Raw genomic sequence first — 14,270 nt, forward strand, 5'->3', positions numbered from 1 at the left:
AAATACTCGACATACGACCAAATGGAGTAGTCCAGCGGGTTCAGGTCAGGAGAGAAGGGTACAAAGTCGTAGTACTCCTGAAGCCAAATCTGTGTCTCTTTGGATTTGTGGGCCGGCACCAAGTCCTGCTGCCCCACCCAGGGTCTGCCAATGACCAACTAATTTCACCAGGGGATCACCATACTCTTTAGCACATACACTTTGGTGTTGACTTTCAAGTTTTAAGCTGACTTTGAAGATGTGAGGTGGCATGATGTGGCCCTCACTTGAAACCACACTAAAGACCATAACCGTGGCTGGAAACTTTGTTTTCATTACCTTGGGCATGTCCTTTTTATTCATGGCAATCCAGTGATGCATTTTGAGGATGCTGGCAATGGTCCCATTGTCATGACTTGCATTGATAGAGAGCAGGAGTTGTACAGCAGCACATCTCCGATCTCGCTCACTGAATATTGTGTCACTTTCAGACTTGATAGGCTTCTATCGCTGTTGGGATTTGTACATAACTGACTAACTAGTAGATGGTCTGCAACAAAAAAAGAAAACTGGTTTGCATCAAATGGAAATGGAATCATATTGTCTTTTCTAGTAAAAACATTTTACCGTTCCAACCTTATTACTTGTCGCTATTGTTTTTCTTTTTGGTATGATAAAACTTTCAGCCCACGACTATCATTTATAAAATTACAGAAATACTTAAATTTGAAATCTGAAATAACAATCATTTTTGTGCCATAAAAATATGGCAAAAACCAATAAAAAAATAGGAATAGAGCTAAAAAAAAAAACTAATAAAAATGGGACAAGACTTTCAGAATACTCTGTACAATGACATAAAATTAAAGTAAAAAAAAAAAAAAATTGGAAGACAGTCAAAAAGGAAACACAAAAATATTGCCGTATTTTAAAAAATCAAACTTTTTTCATGACAGTTTCATGACAGTTTTATGCTGTACAAAAAGAAAAAGTTTGTTAATGTTTTTCAAAAAGATATAATAAAAGCCTATAATTATTCGGTCAATAACGACATTTGTTAAATAGTTGTAAACTCCGAAGTGCTCCTTTCTCTCATTTCTCCACTGGAAAAACTCAGAAACAATGCGATAAATGATGACATAGCATAAGTTACTGCCGTTTCAGGTTATTTGTCTTTTTTATGCTTCTAAAATCCATAATGAAAGTAAAATTTATAATAAATATTAATCGAAAACTACGCCCCCTTTCTGAAGACAAAAAAAAAATATCCCCACTATTAATTTGCACACTAATACAGTGCGTAGCCTAAATCTCTCACAAACATGCATTTAAGGCTTTTGTTTTTTAAAGCTCAATTTAAAGTTAATTTAAAGTTAATTCAAGTTAAAGTGTGTGCAACCATGAATTCAATTTGTGGGATTTATACACACCATTATCCATGGCCGACTTCAGTTGTTTAACTCTAAAGAAATTATTAAAACATGCAAAAGGTTTATTCTGTTTAAAAAAATTTTTTTTTTTTTTTACTCGTTCACCCCAAACACTTAGAACGTAAGGGGATACTATTTAGGACCCTGTTTACAAGGAACTATGTAAGGAGATGAGCAAGATGTTGGTTTACATTACATTTAAAATTCTGCATGTCAGTACAGTTAGAGAAGCAGGGACAGAATACCAAGATCTAGCAGTCCAAAGAAAACAGCAACTAAAGTAGAAGTCTTCTGGGCATCTAGAGACCTCTACAGTGAAGGGGTGAGATTTTGTTGCTAATTGGATTTGTCGGGGGTATGTATGTTGAGGAGGCACAAGTGTAAGGAGTTCATCAGAACATATTCCATTAAAATATTTGTGAAACAGGGATGCAACATAATATGCAAATTAGCCACTGGCAATTTCAATTGAAACTAAACAACATTAGAATTTTAAAATACTGTACTTTATGCACATGTTCTTACAAAATGAACTATAACCCTTATCCCTGAGTGGCCTTCGGGCCTTGATAAGTGGTGACCCCCGTGTAACCCCCCCCCCAAAAAAAAACCCCAAAAAACGTAAAAAAAAAATATTCATTAGAATAGGTTGAAGTTTATATTGGTTTTGCAAAAACTTAAAGATTAAAATAATCAGTGTTGCTCGGTGAGGTAAGTTGCTCAAATAAAATTAAAAAAAAAAAAAAATGGATCTTGAAAAAGGTAACTGTAGAAAATAACTTTTGTGTATTTTTGTTTTTAAATTTTTATTACGATATCTATACTTTTCTGCTAACATTCACAGGCAACATGAACTGGAACAAATACATTGAGGACATTGCCAAAGCTGCTGCAAACAAGGTGTGTTCCCTCTACGGTGCTAGAAAATTATTCCCACCTGGGAGTAGCCTGTATCTCTACAAAACCACCATCTGCATACCATGCATGGATTATTGTTGTTATATCTGGACTGATGCATCCACCACTAGTCTCTCCAAGGGTCCTAAAAAAAGTCTCCAATCTAATAGGTTCCGCACTATCAACAAAGCTCCAACCCCTGTTCCATCACCATAATGTTGCATCCCTGTGCCTATTTTACAAGTACTTTAATGGAATATGCTCTGATGAACTTCTCCTGACAAATCCAGTCAGCTGTAGAGATCCCTAGACGGCAGAAAGTCTTCTACTCTAATAGCTTCTTTCTTCAAACTGCTATGCACTGACATGGTGAAGTTTAAATGTAATGTGAATCAACATCTCACTCACCTCCTTCTTACCCCGGGTTCGTACAGATTTTCAATGTCCATTTTCAAGGACTTCTCCAGACAAAATTCAAGTTTTCAAAACAAAATTTGGGGTTGGTTTCACAATCCACAGCAATTCAAAAAGTGGTAAAAAATAAATCAAATATATAACAAATAAATGTTCCCTCTCTCTTTGATGGAATGGTCATTACTAACCAGCTGTGGCACTCTTCATGAATCATCACCATTGACTCAGGTTCTGTGCCATTCTAAGCAACTCAGCCATGTTACTTTGCAAACCTATCTACTATATCATTTTTCGGTGTTTTTGTTGCTATTAATTTCTAACCAAGATGGCTGCTGTCTGGTTCATTTGTTTTTTTTTTTGGGGGGGGGGGGGAACAGAACGGCCTAATTTGAAATTATCACAATTTTTTTTAGTGGTGGTGGGGTGATTGGAGACTCGGTATTTGAGGGCCCTGTCCGCACAAGGAAAGTATTTTTTAGAATAGGGGTAATTATTTATGGCGACCACCATTACTCCTCTCTCCTTGCGCACCCCCCCCCAAAAAAAATTAAATTATAAATAAGAACAAAAATAGACAGAGATTTGAATCTTTATCACAAAACTACCCGTAGTATCAACAATTTCAAAACAATGTATTTCAGTTTTATTTTCAATATTTTAAAAAAGATTTTAATGGTATTTTTATACATTACTTAAAAAATAATAGTATTTATTTTGATTTTATTTTTAATATTTTAACACAAATTTTTACGAGACAAAGAATATGATTTTCAAGGCTATTTCAAGACATTTTCCATATTTTCAAGATAATAGAAATAAGGCCTTTTCAAGGCAAAAGTTAAAATTCAAAGACTTCTCACGCCGGTACGAACCCTGTGTATTAGTTAAAATATGCAACATCTGATCACCTGTCAGATGTGATCCGAAATTCGCCCAAGTGACAATATGCCTTGTTTGGGGTGAACAAGAGTTTCAAACAAAAAATGTCCTTAATAAATCAAATTAGAATTAAATAAATAAATAAAAAGCTACAACATTAAAACTGCACTAAAAATACTCCTTTTTTTTTTTTTTTTTTAAAACCCCAAACAAGGCACGTTGCCACTTTGAAGTAGAGGGCTACTATTGAGGACACATGTTGCAGGGATATTATGAAGAGAGATGAGCAGCGAGATGTCTGTTCACATTACACTTGAACTTCTGCATGTCAGTACAGTTGGGAAAGCAGAATTCCGGAAAGGAGTTTCAAAGTCTAGCAGTTCTGGGTAAGAAACTACTGGAGTAGAAGGCTTTCTTACATCTACTTTGTAGGGGGGAGATTTAGCTGCTTGTCGGTTTTGTCGAGAATATTTACGTTGTGGGGGTACAAGTGCTTGTAGTTCATCAGAGCATTCACCATTAAAATACTTGCAACAGGCAACTTAGAACAGGCAGAGGGATGCAACATTTCATCGATGGGACAGAGGCTGAAGCTTAGATGTCAGGGCCTATCAGGTTGGCGACTCTTTTGAAACCTGTCAAAAAGTAAGAAAGCCCAAATTTGACAACAGTACTCCATACATGGGTGAATGGTGGCCTTATAGAGGTACAGGATACTTTCAGATGTAAGTAGCTTTCTAGCATGGTAGAGGGAGCCTACTTTCTGCAATGCTCTCAATGTATTTGTTCCAACTCGTGTTCCCTGTGAATGTTAGGCCTAAAAGTTTAAAAGTTTATATAAACACGTAAGTGTATACTTCTCTTGTAATAAATATTGAACTGCATATTTTGCAAAGGGGGTAATGTTTATTTTAATTGAATTTTTATGTTTTTTGACAAATTTAAGTAAAATGTTTTTTTTTTCTTTTTTATTCCCCCTTTAAACAATTTAAATACCGACCTGATTTTTTTATTGGCTGAAAATCAAAGTAAGTAAATGAAAACTAAAACAAAATTTGTTAAAACAAAAAAAAAAAAATGTTGGAGACGGAACTCCTTTCGAGATAAGTCGCTGCTATATTAATTTTACTTTTTACATTCAAATGTTAATAACTATTTTATTTCAGTAATTAATTTATATTTTTATTTCTCTGATTGTCTTATTTAATAATTAGTGTTTCTCGTCCATAAATGTTTATTTTTCCTACCTAATTGATTGCATAAATAGATTAGGCAATTGTATTCATTTTCAGTTCTTGAGAGAGGAATCTATCACCATACTTTCCTTTAAACATCATAAAATATGGACGAGCCCCCATTTATTACATATGTGTGCTGATGATAGCTCGTATGTTCTAGGGGTTTACCAGCACCCACATGTAATAAAATTAAAACAAAAGAAAAAGATTTAATGAAAAAGAAATTTATTAAAAAATAAATTAACAAGAAAAAGGAAAAAGATTATTATTTTTTTGAAGGGCGAACTCGCTAATAAAATTGTCTCCCTTAGATTATAAAGAAAGTATTTCTTTATGTATTGTTTTTTGATATGTTTGCTCTATACGTAATATGTGCTTTTCGGTCAACAAACTCAAAGAATAAATAAAAACTTTACCAGAATCCAAACAGCAGTTCTTCCTTCAGTGAGGTTTTGCTTTTTACGGCCGTTATGAGGAAGCCGGAATTCGGACTTTGGTTGCCTATGCGATGCGTACATCACAAAAATATGTCACGAACTGACTTTACCCACCAATAGAGTTTCTTTTATATGAGTTTTCAAGGAACTTCCTGGAATGTTCTAGAGACTCCAAACAAGAACAAACAGGCGTTCTACGCCTTTTTATATTTATAGACGCCGATTATTATTTATGTTTATGAATAACGACATTCTAGAAACGTCTTTATGTTTTAATTAATATATAAATAAACATTTTTATATATTATAAGAAATATTTATATATTTCTTAATCCAATCATAGGAGAAAATATGTTCTCCTATGACAACATACCAATTGGACTTTTACTAAGTACAATACGTAATAGAATATTTTTTTTCTAATGGAGAGTAGAGAACGCAGTGTGGATGCATTATTGGCAGCTCCCATTACTCTTGCTTCTCTTTATTTGTCTCTCAGTCCTCATTTTTTAATGAGTGATTTTTCTGACGAAGGGAGAAGAAAAAGTTGTATTCTAGGTTGGCAGTATTTCGCGTGAACAGTCGCCAGAGATGGCGGAAATTTTCTGTTTCTATATCTATCCTTGTAGCCATATCACTAGTAAGGGTGCTGGAGGTAAACGTTTATCTGGGCTGAAGTTATTCACCCGATAGTGGTTAATCCAAGATTCGGGTCCCTGACTAAGAAGGCTGTCCTATCAGCAGGTGCAAAGTACTGGGGCTGCTGTATTGCCATTTGGTGAATGGATTCTGGACCATGCAGTAGCTTCTGGTGGGGCTTCTCGATGACATATTAGTGGGTAATTGTTACGGCTTTACCTTATCATGTTCTACAAAAAAAAATTTTTGTTTCTTTTTCTCTCTTAGTTTCCCTCTCTGTCTTGCTCTAAGCTAGTCTGACGACCTAGTCCACAAATTCCAAAACTCCATCATGACAAGTTTCATGAAAAAATAGATGATCTCCAACTTCCAACGTAGAACCCTACTACCATGTCTCCTTCTCCAACATCAGGGGTCTACGTTCTAACCTTTCAGAGGTTGAAACCCAATTACAGGAGACTTTTATTTCTAAGCGAAACTGGCATTGGACAGACTATTTCCCTAAATGAGTTCGTAATTAAAGGATACTCTAACTTAACTTCAAAATCTGACCCCCAAGATCGCCATGGGCATGGAATATGTGCCTATATTAAAGATGGCTTTTCATGTGGTAGGGACATCTCCAGAGAAGATCCTAACTTAGCCTATATGTGCTTCCGGGTTGCACTTGCTCATACTACTGCATTTATATTTACTCTCTATCGCCCCCACAACAAAAGCATATCTGAAAAATGTAAATGACCAAGTTCTCTCCGATTCTCTCTCCTCTGATCTTGAGCACGTAGTACAATGAGGAAAGGAGATGCTGGTTACTTATAATGCATCTAAAACCAAGCTTCTATCTTGGTATCATCAACGCTCTGATCCCCATCTGGCATCAATTGAAATGAATGGCTCTCGTCTTAGGGAGGCCTCATGTTTTGAGAAGCTTCTGGGCTTGACCTTTACTCCTGATCTTAAATGGAACACATACATCAAATCTGTTGCCAACATACTGAGCTTCAATCTATGGTTCCCCCTCACCAAACTTTCACAAGAAACACTCGTCTAGCTGTACACACTATCAATAATCCCCCCCCCCCTTTATCTGTGCCTAAACCTAAACGTAGATTCCATGAACAAAGCTTCTTTCTTAGAATTGCATGCCTGTGGAATTGTCTTCCGTTTTCCTGCTTTCCAGCTGACTACAATATGATTGTCTTCAAGTCTAATGTAAAGAAGTTCTTGATGAGCTGTTCCACTTAAGTTAAGACCCCCATCACATCCCAATTAAAATGAATGGCTCGTGTCTTGACAAACTTCTGAGTCTGACCGTTACTCCTGATCTGAAATGGAACATACATCAAATCTGTTGCCAAGATTGCTGAAAAAAATGGTTGGATCACTCAACTGCTCCAGCAGTGTTGATGTCACTGCCGATGCAATCCTCTATCCGTATAAGAGCCAGGTATGCCCTAAAATGGCGTACCGTTGCCACATCTGGACAGGAGCTGCTTAGTGTAGCCTATCCTGCCTTTATAGAGTTCAACACCGGCTTCAAAACTTTTTCTCTTCCTTGCAACCTCTTTCCTACAGAAGAGATGCTGTGAGCCAGTTTCTGTTCTATCACTATTTTCATGACATGTGCTCGACTGAACTCCAATCTATGGTCTCCCATTGGCCAAACTTTCACAAAAAAACTAGCTACAACCACTATATACTTTCTACCTGACTATGTGTGCCTAAATCTAAACGCAGACTCCATTAACAAAGCTTCTTTCCCATAACTGCCCGCCACTGTTCCGCTCTGGCCTGCTTCCCGGTTGAATACAACATGGTAGCCTTCAAATCCAATGTAATTTTTGTTGAGTCATCCCCATAAATAATCAAATTCCACCCAATTTACACACCATTAACGATTAGTACACTACCACCTTACATTCATTAACCTTTATCCTCGAGTAACCATTGGGCCTTGATAAGTGATGACTTCCAAGAAAAAAAAAAAAAAAAAAAAGAAAAGCTTTCGCCGAATGACTTTGTAAAGAAAGAAAGTACGACTCTTAACGAAAGCCGAACCTTTGTTATAAATTTGTTTCTTAACTACTTTTTTTTTTTTTCGGTTTGTTTGGTTGAGAATTTTAACTCCTTGTTCTAAAGGCGCTAACTCTATTTTACTAAAGTAGTTAAAAAAAAAAAAAAAAAAAAAATCTCTTCTCACTCGAAACGTTTTTTGTCAAAAAAAAAAAAAAAAAAAATGACAATATCGTCGCATTTTTACATTTATTTTTCGGTACTTATTTTTGGTAACCCGCTGAAATAATAACGTTATTTTGAAAACCATTCTTAACATGGGGAGGGGAGAGTGTTTTGTAACTATTCTGTGCGCCCACCTAACAATTTAATGAATAAAAGATATCGTGAAACTTGAATTTAACCCGAAAAAACATATTTAAAAATATTGCGGTACCAAAAATACATAAGCACCTTTCTTTTTGTTGTTGTTGTTAATGTTATAAAATTTTGTTACATTAAATAAAGTAGTTGAAAGAAAAAAAAAATCTTACAATTTTTAGTAAAATAGAATTACCTCCCTTAGAACAATGAGTTGTTATTCCGAATGAACGTTTGCTGTCTATTGTAAAACATACCCAGAATTTTATTTCTGGAGACGAATCCATTTTGATCAATGTATATTGGTTGTCCAACCTGCAAAGCGTGTTCATTGCGAAAGCCGTTCTTAACATGGGGAGGTTGAAAATAAGAAAATGCCTTTCGGAATACCCCCCAACCTGCCCATGTTAAGAACGGCTTTCGGAGATTTGTCCAACCTGCAAAGTGTGTTTATTCCGAAAGCCGTTCTTAACATGGGCAGGTTGGGGGGTATTCCGAAAGGCATTTTCTTATTTTCAACCTCCCCATGTTAAGAACGGCTTTCGCAATGAACACGCGGGTTTGTATTACTGTACACATAGATTCGAAAAAGTTGTCAAAAAACAAATATAGAACAAATAAATGTTATCAAAAGCAAGATAAGTTACTTTTCTACCTAACTGGATATATTTTTTGTGTTTTTATTCAGTGTAACATTCAGCTCGAAAAACATGCAGTGTTTACCGATGTATTGGAAAATTCAAAATGGCAGCCGACTGTCTCTCGGAGAGGGTACGTTTGGGAAAAGGTATTATAAATAATAAACTAGACAAAATACTGTTAGAAACTCGCTCAATATATGTTACCGTGACATAAGTTGACATGTATTCGGTTGTTTTCTAACAGTATTTTGTCTAGTTTATTGTTTATAATACCTTTTCCCAAACTTACCCTCTCCGAGAGAGAGTCGGCTGCCATTTTGAATTTTCCAATACATCGATAAACACTGCATGTTTTTCGAGCTGAATAAACATGTTACACTGAATAAAAACACAAAAAATATATCCAGTTAGGTAGAAAAGTATCTTATCTTGCTTTTGATAACATTTATTTGTTCTATATTTGTTTTTTGACAACTTTTTCGAATCTATGTGTACAGTAATACAAACCCGCGAAATGATATAAAACTAAAGTGATTTACAATTGCATCAAAATAAATATCCGTCAAAAATGACAACCAAATGCGAGCACAAAAAAAAAAAAAAAAATGACAAGCCACAGATAAAGAAAAGAAAAAAAAAGGTACTTGTGCATCTATGTTACCGCGCTGAAATAATAACATTATTCAGAAAGTCGTTCTTAACAAACGAGGGGGGGGGGTTGTAACGATTCTGTACTTTCACCTAACAATTTAATAAACAAAAATACCGTAAAAATTTAACTTGAAATTACTATTAAAAAAAAACAGCGCGTTAACATGGATGCATACGTACCCTAAAAAATAATGGAATTTTACCGGAGTTGCCGGTCATATCTATTGGATTTATCGGAAACTTCTGGGTTAGCGGATGTATTGGTTGAAGAACTCTCCATGCTTTCTAATAAATGTCTTTGAATAATGGACGCACGCAAATAAATAACACTCTTCCCTTCGAGAGTAAAGAAACGCATCTACTTCCGGTCAGGCCATGTAGTGCTGTAACCGGGTAAGGTAGATAACTCCAAGAAAGACTGTTACACGATTGCCTCCCTTGCTCAATAAAATTAATCTTTCTTAGGTAAATGTCCAGAATTCAGCCTATTTAAAAAAAAAAAGTACGATGTACGTATCCGTCATGAAACGAAAATCTCATATTCCAAAAATCACGTAAATTAATCGAGTAGTTTTATTGGTACTTGTGCATCAGTGTTATTTTGGACATTTCTTTTTGTTTTCATTATTTTAAGAATTTTTTTCAGAACAAGGTCAGTCTGTAGTGGAATGGGGTCAAAAATGGATGGTAACGTTCAACACTGCCAAGACAAAGCTCGTTTCCTTTAATAATTACATGAAACCTTACCAACCACCAATAGCTCCTTGACTTAATGTTCACAGGAAACATGAGTTGGAATAGATACATCGAGATCATTGCTAGGGCTGCTGCAAAGAAGGTGGGCTCTCTCTATCGTGCTAGAAAGTTACTTACGCCTGAAAGTATCCTGTACCTCTATAAGGCCACCATTCGCCCATGTATGGAGTATTGTTGTCACATTTGGACTGGTGCATCTGCTACTAGTCTCTTGCTCCTGGACAAGATCCAAAAGAGAGTCGCCAACCTGATAGGTCCTGAACTGTCATCTAAACTTCAACCTCTGTCCCACTGACGAAATGTTGCATCCTTCTGCCTGTTTTACAAGTATTTTAATGGTGGATGCCCTGACGAACTACAAGCCCTTGTACCCCCTCGACGAAAATACCTCCGACAAACCCAACAAGCAGCAAAGTTCAACCCCTTCACAGTAGAGATCCCTAGATGTAAGAAAGCCTTTTACTCTAATAGCTTCTTCCCTAGAACTGCAGGACTTTGGAATTCTCTCAGTTTCCTGCTTCGCCAACTGTACTGACATGCAGAAGTTCAAGTGTAATGTGAACAGACATCTTGCTGCTAAACTCCCCACATAGTACCCAACTTAGGTCCCTGATAGTAGCCCCCTACATCAAAGTAGTAATGTGCCTTGTTTGAGGTGAAAATATAATAAAGAAAAAAGAAGAGGAGGCACTAATGATTATTTCATTTGTTTTTAAAATTTAAATTTTACAAAAAAAAAAAAAAAAAAAACCCAGAAAAGTCACACATTTTCCATTAATGACTGTTCAAAACTATTTACAAATTTTAAAAGTCATATTTTCATTCAGTTCAAAGTTTCAAAATTTTTATTTTTATTCAATAAATATTCAGAAAATTAATGTCTTGCTTTATTGTAGTTTAATCAGGACATAGAAAATAAAAAAATGAGAATATTGAAAAGAAACTATATTGTACATACCCATTATGGAATTAAGTTTTTCATAAAAAAAAATTACCACTTAATTTGATCAAGTATTTTTTTTTACAGAGAAAAATCAAATTCTAATGAGATCAATCGTATCCTGGCCATCTTGCTTATTTCGTGGACGAGGAGGGGTGCCTTTAAACAAAAAAGGGACTAACTAAGGACAAAATGAAAAAGGGATTAAAAGACATCCTATAAAATGAATGAAAAAAACTAAAACATTTATCTGTTTTTTTCTAAAATATTTTTTCTGCTCATGTTTCAATATAATCTCGTCAAATTTTGACAAACTTAAAGCGGTGATGGAGTTATTTCCCTTGGCACCTCCTCTTCTCGTCTGGGAATATGCAAGATGGCAGGATACAATTGATCTCATTAAATTTTGATTTTCCACTGTAAAAAAAAACCCCAAAAAAACAAAATAAAAAAAAATATTTGATCAAATTAAGTGAAATATTTTTATGAGAAATTAATTCGACAATGATTTTATGCTACAACAGAATACCGGCCGCTCTAATTTGTTTTTTTTAGGGGTATTTGAGGTCACTGACAATGAATCTGCCATCGCAAATTTACCGTTTGCATGGTATGAACTCCTGGAACCTGGAACTATTTTACACCATTTCACCGCCTTCAGTAGTGTTTTCTTACATGATGCGTTCACATGTGCATGTAGTGAAGTGACTTATCACATCATGGAGGAATCTTGAGCGGACATTTTAAATAACAAAGTTAAAAAAAAAAAATGTGGTTAATTTTTTTTGTATTACATAGCTTTTAATGCTTTTTAATTTATGTAAAAAAGTTTTCACAAGTTTACAAAAAGATATTTCCCTGTTTTCCGTTCTTTTTTTGGCAGGGGTATCCAATTATAGAACTTGTGTAGTTTAACAGGTGCTTCTGCAGTTTAATTAACCGTTTTTCTGTAAGTAACGCACCAACATTTGTAATGTAATTGACTTAAGGAAGCGTTACTTTCATAGGTCCTGGGCAACAGCGGATATCCCAAAGACCTAAAGTGGAAGATATAAATATATATTTCATTTCATTGTCAAAATATATATAATTGTTTTATTGTTTGAAAATCGGAGGTATATTTGTTATTTGAGACAATAAGAAATGTGAGACTGTTAGAATAATTGACTGTACTTGTATATTTGTTATTTGAGATGATAAGAAATGTGAGAATGTTAGAATAATCGACTGTACTTGTTGACCTAGAAAATCCTTCAGACTATGACTATCTGAATGACGTCATGTGACCTTTTAAGGTCATGGGAATTGAATGTTGCTTTTGGCCCCAGATTTCAAAATCTCGACTATAAGTCGAGCTGCACACATGCAATCCACACTACATGTCGTGATTTGATTGGCTTAGAAGACTTCCCCTCTGAACACGCCCCTTCTATATAATATTAACCCGCTCGAAGATTAAGCAGATTTCCGTTTGATTCCAAGGGGCACAGATTGTGTGGAGACTCGCCGTTCCCTGAAGACGTGATGAACACGCCGCTCCTCCAACCCGTCTAAGGCTATCTCAGAAGAGAAGAGAGATTTGAGACTTTTAAAAACTTTCTAAGAACTGAACCATATATTTTTAAAAAAAAATCTGTAATATGTTTTGTGAAGTAAAATAGAATTCAAGTGTCTGTTGTCCTTTTTGCCTGTATGAGTTTTGTTATTCGTTTTCAGCATACCAGATTCAATGTGACGGCCTCTAGAATTACCAGATGACACGAGCCAAGTTTTCAAAGATCAGGGGTCCTTACGCAACTTCATAAGAGAGGGTGTTACACATTTACCGAGTAGAATACCGTTTAACATTTCACAAAAATTCTTTTTACACTTGAGAGGGGGAGCGGTAGAGGGGGTGGCCACCACCACCACCCTCCTGTCCACCTTTCACCTCTTTATTTCATCTACAAGTGAACTAGGGAGCTCCTCCTATTGTTGACTCAAGCTTGTTTTTGCGTTACTGGCGATGCATATTTCCTCTGACCATTTTGGTCTCAAAACTAACTCAAGTCTGGCTGTCTACCAAATTCAATCAACTATCCCTTCTATCTCTATTCTGAAAAATCCCCATGTGCGTTTCTATTCATATCAGGGTGTATATGTGGGGGGTGGTGACCACCTTTAACAAGCCTGCACCTAAAATGCACTGACTCATTTTTTTTTTGTGTTTCCGGTGATGTATCTTTCCTCTGACCCTTTTGGTTTCAAAACTAACTCAAGTCCGACTGTCTACCGAATTCAACTTCAATCAACTGTTTCTTCTTTTTCTTTTCTTAAAGATCCCCATGTTTCTACCATTCACTGGACAAAGCAGGGGAGGGTAGAGCGGTAGCCCTAAATATATCTAAGGCTTTTGACAGGGTTTGGTACGAAGGTCTTCTCAAGAAAATCAGATCATGCAGTATTATTGGATGAATACTTAACACAATTAAATCCTTCTTAAATAAGAGAAGAATTGTCTTCGACGGTCGTATATCTAAACAATATGATATAAATGCGAGAGTACCTCAGAGGTCGATCCTTGGACCTTTATTATTCCTAATATTCATAAATGACCCTCCTGATAAAATTGTCTCTGAGATGGGTATATTTGCTGGTGACACCACACACATACCTAAGGATATGACAGAAACACTAGAGCAGCGGTTCTCAACCGGGGGGGCGAATCGCCCCCTAGTGGGCGAAAATCAAATTTTGGGGGGGCGATTTTCAATCAATTTTATTTGTGAAAAATTTTGACATTTTTGCGAGTAAATTTTTAAAATTTTTTGAAATTATAAACGCGTAGCTAAACTATTAGTGCGAAACTTTGGTCACGTGACCTATGAATTGCTCTCTTATAAATGAATTGTCAGTTTTGGATTTTCAATTTATTTCAGTAAATCCGATTCTCCAGTGACATTGTCTTATAATTAATTTGTTTTCCATTTGCATGTACAAAATGTTTCTAGTGTTGG

At 35.6% G+C, this 14,270-nt stretch overlaps 1 protein-coding gene across 3 annotated transcripts in view; it reads right to left on the reverse strand.

Moving 5' to 3' along the window:
- LOC145279388 (NEDD8-activating enzyme E1 regulatory subunit-like) overlaps positions 1–9,965 on the reverse strand; it is a 106,642-nt gene extending 96,677 nt beyond the window's left edge. Inside the window, exon 1 of one of the 3 annotated variants that reach the window (XM_080130721.1) lies at positions 9,782–9,965. In XM_080130721.1, coding sequence (XP_079986847.1) covers positions 9,782–9,936 — 155 coding nt within the window. In that variant the 5' untranslated portion in view covers positions 9,937–9,965. Of the gene's footprint in view, positions 1–9,758 lie in introns of all 3 variants that reach the window. The other 2 variants (XM_080130720.1, XM_080130722.1) reach the window with 2 other exon arrangements.
- Between the last annotated feature and the right edge of the window lie 4,305 nt (positions 9,966–14,270).

Source organism: Euprymna scolopes, chromosome 1 (assembly GCF_053919585.1).
Source record: "Euprymna scolopes isolate OS-2025 chromosome 1, ASM5391958v1, whole genome shotgun sequence".
NCBI classification, from domain to species: Eukaryota; Metazoa; Mollusca; class Cephalopoda; order Sepiida; family Sepiolidae; genus Euprymna; species Euprymna scolopes.